Below are 8844 nucleotides of genomic sequence, written 5' to 3'. Positions count from 1 at the left end.
TGGAAAATTTATAATATTCGGATTATAATTGTATAACCATACAAAAATAAAGTTTTCGTTTCATTTCATGCCGGGCATATCATCCGATCATCATCGATTCCATAACCGGGACTTAATGCTAACTTTCCTAGCCATCAGCGCTATCAAAATACATAGACACCTGTAAGTAAAACTCCCACATCCGAGTAAATACAACAATATAATTGGTATCAATTTAAGGGTAAACCAGTCCTCTATCAACATCTCTATAATTTTCAGGAGTAAATATATATACGTCATAAAAACACCTTTTGTCATTTTTAACACAAAAGTCTGGGTCCACTAAATATTGGCCAATCTTCATCAAAACAGACCCTTTCTCTGTGTACAATTTCGTGATGTTCGGGACATAATTGAGGTCTCTGAAGCGACCAGTAAAGATACAAATATAAACTTTTTGGTCCCTTTCATTCTTAAATGCCTATTGTAGGGTGTTTTGATATTATAATGGACCGACGGGTGATGGACGAACACATATGTCTAGATCCACTCTGCTAGTCGAGATATGACGATCGGTGTACCAAAAGGCGGGTCTTGGATTAATATTTCGCGGCGTTACGGAGTCCTGAGCCACAATGCTATAATACACATACAACAGTTGTGTAAGGTATTGGACCAATATATCTTATTTTTTCAGAAAGATTCAGTTCTAAATGTGAACCTAAAATATCAAATTGCAGCTAATTCCGTTGAAAAATTGTTCAAACTACACACAAATGTCGAAATGCGAGATGTACCGTTAGATGCTGGATATTCCTAAATATGAACTAACTAAATACCACAAATTTGGACATACCGTTATATGAGCGAGAAAAGACAACCTATGCAAAATTCCAGCACCCTATCAGATTTCCTTCAGAATATAGCGTCATCACAACAGACGGACGGACAGACACGTCTAGATCGTCTTAGAAGGTCCAAACAAGGACCATTTTTTTACTGTTGCATATAAAGAGCACTTTCACCTAACACATTCACCATATCATTATCATTTGTCCCACTTCGAAAATTAGTTTTTATAACGGTAAATGTAGAGAAAAACGTGGTCTCATAGATTTTCAATTTGAAACGCGAATAACTTATTTACATTATAACGGATTTATTTTTTTCGGATTTTTTCCTTTTGAAGAGTAGAATATTTCCTTTCAAACAAGATATATATTTGGTAAATCGGTTGAGGATTGGCTGAGTTACAGTGGTTGAAATGTGAAAAATACACATAAAAAGACAAAATTTATTTGTATGGACTGTATTATAAAATTATGATATCAATCCGTATAAGTCTTATTATATTACGGGGAAGAAAATGAAATAAGCTTTCAAAAATGGGAAAAAAAATCGGTTAAAAAATTGATGACTTATGCATATATTTGTATTGATTCTATGCATATTCTCTAAAGGAGCTATGGGTCTATCTCATTTCCTTTTACCTGTTACAAACATAATATGAAAACGAGGAAACGAGATAGACCCATATTTCCATTAGAGAATATGCATAGAATCAATACAAAACTTTACAATTTATATTTTCAATTTACAATTTATATTTTCATATATATTATTTATATTTCCTTCAAGACTTACAGATGATTTTCACTCTGATTGTCCTTTAATACGTTTTTCTAGATTAGGAATTATAAAAAGTACTTTTAGACACTGGCACTTCTTTAAATATTTCAATTTGAATGTCTGAATATTAATTCAGGTTGTCCTTTTAATATTTTTATTGGAACAAAATTAAAATACATACCTCTTATATTTATTGGAGAAATATTCTATACAAGTCTATGCTTCTATCTTCAATATTACCTGAAGAAATATAGGGCAACAGATATTCGTTGCAGCTTATCTCCTTTTCATCTACGTTTCTTTTTCTAAACATTTCCATACATTATTGTTCGTATAGAACATGAAAATATACTCAAATTCGTTGAGTATTCTGGCCGTCTCAATGGAATACACCGGGTTGCCGGTGTACCTACCATTCTGTGCACCACAAGTAGATTATTGGGGGTGGCATTTGCAGCACGTGCAATTGCCATAAAAATATTCCCTTTAGAGTTGGCCGACGACCGACCGAACGAGCGAGCGGACAGCCATTAAAAATATTCAAATATGGTTAAATATGAGAACGAGTTCTATTTGTTAAGTGGTAACAGATGGAAAAAAGTAGTCAATTTCAAACATTTTCGAAAGGGATTGTAGCATTGGTTATGTGTGTAGGCGTGTTAGCATAGGTATTGGCGGCAATTTAGAAAAAATGTTGCAATAAATGGATATTTTTTCTAGAACAAATAAAAAAAGTTTTGTTTTTTCTTTTAAACAAAATATGTAAATTGTAAAAAATATGGATATGGATGTTGAATTCTGAAAAAAATCTGGAAGAGGATACATTCCTCAGGAATGTTTTGTACAGTACGTGTGTATTGTTCCGTCAATATTTTTACCAAAGTTTATTGTAATTTTCAATTAAAAATAATATATTTTTTGATTAAAATATGATTTTATTACATAGCAATTTTGAATGTAGTATACATGGAAGACAAAGAAATATGTATAGCAAGGGGTTCGATATATATGGTCTACAAATGTGTCAAGATCTCAACATAATCACTTATCCACTCTTCTTACGAATAGCCTTGCATCTTTGTAATTTTTGTCCACCCTTCATGCCGGCACATCGACGAGTATCAGTCCAAGTTAATCTATTCGAACGACCGCGTAGGCAATTAACGCGTTCCAATTGGCATGGAGTCAACAGTTGACACATATTCTTCTTGCAACGATAACACCTTAAGACCTTACTGGGATTACGACATTTCAGGCGATTACAATCCGGTTTTGTTGAACGTGGACGACGTGGTGGAGGGGCACATTTACCTTTACCATTTGGCGCTCTAATGTTACGACAACGTATGGGATCAACATTCGAAATGGCTATAAGAAATTATTAGGGATATCTTAGATCTGAAATCTTTAATAACTTGATTTTGTTTTGCTTCTTACTTGGTCGCCTGGCAGCCTTGCGACGACAATTTTCCTCATCCAATTGACATTGACTCATACGGAAACATTCTTTCTGTTGATTATCGGCAGCACAAATGGCTGGACTACGAACTTTGGGATTACAAACCGGGCGACATCTTTGGGCCTCACAAGTCGCAACGAGGACAAGGGCTAAATGATTAAAGTATATAAATCCTTTTATAGGGATCTTAACAATATCGGAAGATTCGGGGGTGCATACCAAAAATGCAAACAATTTTAAGCATTTCGATTTTGTACTCTAGAGGTGTATCGAAATGATGAAATGTTACTGATGATAAATTCAACAAAATTTCGCCTATTTATACCCATAATGATTTTTGAAGACCCTTTATAAATGTTTATCAAGAAGACGATACGATTTTTCTCAGACAAATTTATTTTTTGTATGAATGCAAGAGATTTGTATTGTGTATGTTCAATACAATAGCATTGTTCGTACTCCAGACAGCACGTGCCTGATCGGATACGGAACGGTTGGCAAAACAGCTGAAAGATTTTTTATTTACCCCCATAAATTGAAATGGAAAATATTGATATATACTGACAATTGAATTAAAAGTTTCCATCAAGTAAGATAAAAAAATATCTATAGGCGTAGATTTTTTAAAAACATTTTTTAATGACCACGTGGATTTATTATTATTATTATTTCATTTTTTTTTGGACCATCCATATGCGTGTATTTTTGAAACATATTTTGTAATGACGATATATAGGCGTATATTTTTTAAACATATTTTTTCAACTGCAAAGAAGGAGATCAGCTGCAACGAGGGTATAAAAATCCACGGCTATCCTCAGCCTTCACCACACTGTGGTACAGGGTATTATGTCTTTGTGCATATGTTTGTAACATGCAAAAGGAAACGAGATAGTCACATGGTTCCTTTTGAGAATAAGCATAGAATCACTTTTTAAGTCGATTCAGTCCGTAAATTAAATTGTAAACAAAGTACAGGTCGTATTTTTGATTCGAATTGGATGGAATTTTGCACAGATCATTTATTTGGCCCAAGGACGAACCCTATTGAAATTGGAAAAAATCGGTTCAGATTTAGATATAGCTCCATATATATGTCAATTTAATTTACGGACTGAATCGACTTAAAAAGTGATTCTATGCTTATTTTGTGCAAAATTCCATCCAATGTTGTCCGATTTTAAGTAAATAGTGCACCAAAGTCCCTGTATATACACCGATTTTCACGAAATTTGGCATAACGTACTGAATTAAGCCTAGAACGATGTGTGCAAATTTCGTGAAAAACGGTTCAGATTTAGATATAGCTCCCATATAAATTTTCGTCCGATTTTAGGTAAATGGTGCACCAAAGTCCCTATATATCCTTCGATTTGCACAAAATTTGTCATAGCGTACTGAATTAAGTCTAGAACGATGTGAGTTAAATTTCATGAAAATCGGTTAAGATTTAGACATAGCTCACATATATATTTAAGTCCGATTTTATATAAATGGTGCACCAAAGATCCTATATATCTTCCGATTTGCACGAAATTGTGCATAGTAACTGAATTGTATTTAAAATTTAGATATAGCTCCCATATATATTATCCCGATTTAATAGAAATGGGGCACCAAAGTCCCTATATATCCTTCGATTCGCACAAAATTTGGCATAGCGTACTGAATTAAGCCTAGAACGATGTGTGTTAAATTTCTTTAAAAACGGTTTAGATTTAGATATAGCTCCCATATATATTTTCGTCTGATTTTATGTAAATGGTGCACCAAAGTCCCTATATATCCTTCGATTTGCACGAAATTTGGCATAGCGTACTGAATTAAGTCTAGAACGATGTGTGTTAAATTTCGTGAAAATCGGTTCAGATTTAGATATAGCTCCCATATATATTTACGTCTGATTTTAGGTAAATGGTCCACCAAAGTCCCTAAATATCCTTCGATTTGCACGAAATTTGCCCCAGGGTACTGAATTAAGTCTAGAACTATGTGTGTTAAGTTTCGTGAAAATCGGTTCAGATTTAGATACACCTCCCATATATATTTTTGTCCGGTTTTTCATAAATGGTGCATCAAGCTCCTAGTGTTTGTCCGAATTTATGTAAATGGCGCACCAAAGTCCGAAATTTGGCATAGCGTACGAAATTTGGCATAGCGTACTGAATTAAGTCTAGAACGATGTGTGTTTAATTTCGTGAAAATCGGTTCAGATTTAGATATAGCTCCCATATATATTTACGTCTGATTTTAGGTAAATGGTCCACCAAAGTCCCTAAATATCCTTCGATTTGCACGAAATTTGCCCCAGCGTACTGAATTAAGTCTAGAACTATGTGTGTTAAGTTTCGTGAAAATCGGTTCAGATTTAGATATAGCTCCCATATATATTTTTGTCCGATTTTTCATAAATGGTGCATCAAGCTCCTAGTGTTTGTCCGAATTTATGTAAATGGCGCACCAAAGTCCCTATATATCCTTCGATTTGCACGAAATTTGGCATAGCGTACTGAATTAAGTCTAGAACGATGAGTGTTAATATTCGTGAAAATCGGCTTAGATTTAGATAAAGCTCCCATATATATTTTCGTTCGATTTTACATAAATGATGGATCAAACTCCTAGTGTTTGTCTGATTAACACGAATTTTTGCACAACGTATCAAATTGAGACTTGAATGATGTTATTGCGTTTTGTTGGAATTGGTGCAGATTTAGCCATAGCTTCCATATGTATTTCGCATATGGTACGTCGCACTGTTTAAATTTTTAACGAATTTCGTGTATCAATTTTGCTATACATCGTTTTCCATATAGTTGTCCTATGGTACGCAGACAACTGTAAATCTGCTCGAATGAAGTTATATTTAGCATTGGTTGCAGAAAGGCATGAGTATGTTCCTTTGAGGGAACATTGACATGCAATCGTAAGGATACATATCGTTAGCTAAAATGCAAAAAGGCGTAACTAACAAAAACATAATTGTGTAGGAGAAGCAAAAAACTGTTTTGAATGAAAACTATAAACATGTCATGTGAAATGAAAAAGTATGTCCGGCAGGGTGATATTGCATATGATGAATAATAGACTATAATTTTTTTAACAAATTTAGTTATTTAGTTTAATGGCAGTCATAACAATTAAGTAAAAACGTGAATTTGTTGTTAGTTACGCCTTTTTGCATTTATCAAATAAACCCACTTGTAGTTACGTCTTTTTGTTTTTTGTTAATAGAAGGTCCTTTTTGGACCGCAGACGTGTAAAACTTTGTCAACACATGTAGTTTATTGACATTCACAATATTCATTCAAAAAGTCAATTTTCAATTTTTTGTTAGTTACGCCTTTTTGCATTTTAGCCGACGATATATACAATATACCCAAAGTGGTGAAGGGTATCATATAGTCGGCCCAGTCTGACTTTACTACTTTTCTTACTGGTTTAAAAATATTTCTTAATGGACAGCCACAGTCGTGGATTTTTAATGGTCATATATAGGCGTGGATTTAAAAAAAATTGCATCGACCATTTTAAGGCGTGGATTTTTTAAAAATATTTTTTTTTAATCTCCCGCCAAAAGGCGTGGATTTTTTAAAAATATTTTTTTTAAACCTTAGAAGAGGCGTAGATTTTTTAAAAATATTTTTTTTTTAAACCTTAGAAGAGGCGTAGATTTTTTAAAAATATTTTTTTTAAATTACCAGCTATAGACGTGGATTTTTTTAAAATAGTTTTTCAATGACTTCCCCATTTTTTTATATTATTGTTAATTTTGTAAGTATATCAATTATCTTTGATAATCATTAGTATTCTGATTGCTAAATAGCTTAACAAATATTTTCTAAAGGATAAGTATGTGTGAAAATCTCTGAGGACACCAAGAGATCAAGAAGATAAGTGTGTTTATCTATTTAAAATTGGTATTTAAACTTCACCTTATGTTGACACTTTAAATTATTCCGTATAAAACACATTTCTAGCACAAAACTTTAATATTTAATCTATAAGTCTTTGTTATACTATCCACAACTACGTACATACAAACATATCAAATTGCCCAAAATTGTTGATGATATGAATTTAGACATTCATTTGACCCAAATAATAGATTATGCAAATGCCTGCAAATTGAAAATTTCAATCGTTATGGTGTTTTAAATTAATTTTTAACTTTTCGCACAAACGGTTGTAGCATTTCAGCAAATTGTTATTCCTTTTGAATTTAAAAAGGACTAACACATTTTTATACCCTACACAACTATGTTGTCAGGGTATTATAGCTTTGTGCAGCCCCAAATGTTTGTAACGCCGCGAAATATTGGTCCTAGACCCACCTTTAAGTATACCGATCGTCATATCTCGACTAGCTGAGTCGATCTAGACATGTGTGTCCGTCCGTCCGTCCGTCTGTCCATTATAATTTGTAAACACGATACAGGCCACAGTTATGGACCAATCTTCACGAAATTTTGCATGTAGGATGGGTTCTGGCCAATGAAGACCTCTATTGTTTTTGGAAAAGATCGGTTAATATTTAGGGGATGAAATGGACCAAATACTAATTTTTTTTCGGTTTTTCTGGTCGCTCCAGAGGCCGCAATTATGGCCCAAACACCGCGAATTTTTGCATGGAGAAGGGGATCGGGTCAGAGAATAAGCGTGCATGTTTTGATAAAGATCGGTCAATATTTAGCTGGTCAAATTGACCCTGACTTTTGTGTGAAAAATGACAAAATTTGTATTCTATGGCATATATATTTACTCCTGGAGGATGTAGACCCTAGGAGTTGATAACATATCCAAGAGGAGTGGTTGACCTTTAAATTGATACCAAATATAGTGATGTATCTACTCAGATGTGGGAGTTACAGTCAAATATTTACATGTGCTTACGTATTCAGATATTATTTAGTAATCCATTACCACATTAAAGGGAGAAATATCGCGCTGATGGCTTTGAAGTTTTTCATGAAGTTCCAGTTATGGTCAAGAACAACGCCTACAATTTTCGGTGATGATCAGATTGAAATTTTGGGATGAAATGGACCGAAAACATAATTTTTTGTGTGTTTTCGAGTAGAGTATAATCCGAAAATCACAACACACCCACCGTGAAGGTAATCTGGACAAGTAATTAGAAGAACTGTACAAGAGGGGGCTGTACAAGAGGGGGCAAATATCAGGAAATATTACTCAGACTCGGAATAAACATCCTCAGAAAGTTAGAGTTCGTGGTAGTTGTGTAGGGTATCGTATGGTCGGCCCCGTCCGACTATACTGCTCCGCTCACTGGTTTTTATTTAAAAAAGAACAAAAACTTTAAAACTTAAAAAGGAAACCCTTATTTGCACATATATTGATGTGGCATATATGTATGTGTGCATGTAAAAAAAACTGTCATAATGTTGTAAAACAGTTTGACCACAATATGGGCGATAGTCCTTGGTCAGAAGATAAACAAAAGAAGCAACAGAAGAAACAACAACAACAAAAATACAACTATTACAGCAAACATTGGTTACTGGTTGTTACCCTTTTACTGTCAAATCATTTGCCATTCATTTATGTGGTCAGTTACTTTGTTGTTGTTGCTTCGAGTTTTTTTTCTGTTTTTACTTATATGCTTTGTTTTCCCAATGAATGAATGAACGAAGCTAATGCTGAGACGACGATGATGACAATACCAAGGCTTTTAGTCATTCATGCAAATTTAATGAATGCTCAACTGATTGTTCGTCCGGATGACCAACCGAACGACCGACCGACCCATGGGTGAA

The 8844-nt window shown here is 33.9% G+C and overlaps 1 protein-coding gene across 1 annotated transcript; it reads right to left on the bottom strand.

Annotated features, from left to right (window-relative positions):
- Positions 1-2653: 2653 nt before the first annotated feature.
- On the bottom strand, positions 2654-3313 carry LOC133330884 (uncharacterized). Its single transcript, XM_061539286.1, has 3 exons — positions 3287-3313; positions 3046-3216; positions 2654-2976 (listed from the first exon to the last, which is right to left on the bottom strand). Exons 1-3 carry the CDS (start codon positions 3309-3311, stop codon positions 2654-2656), a joined length of 519 nt encoding a protein of 172 aa, XP_061395270.1. The 5' UTR covers positions 3312-3313.
- Positions 3314-8844: the final 5531 nt, after the last annotated feature.

Source organism: Musca vetustissima, unplaced genomic scaffold (assembly GCF_032173495.1).
Source record: "Musca vetustissima isolate MV318-11 ecotype Yass unplaced genomic scaffold, APGP_CSIRO_Mvet_v1 utg105162, whole genome shotgun sequence".
NCBI lineage: Eukaryota > Metazoa > Arthropoda > Insecta > Diptera > Muscidae > Musca > Musca vetustissima.
The sequence above is the reverse complement of the archived record's forward strand: the minus strand, read 5'-3'. Positions and strand labels throughout refer to the sequence as shown.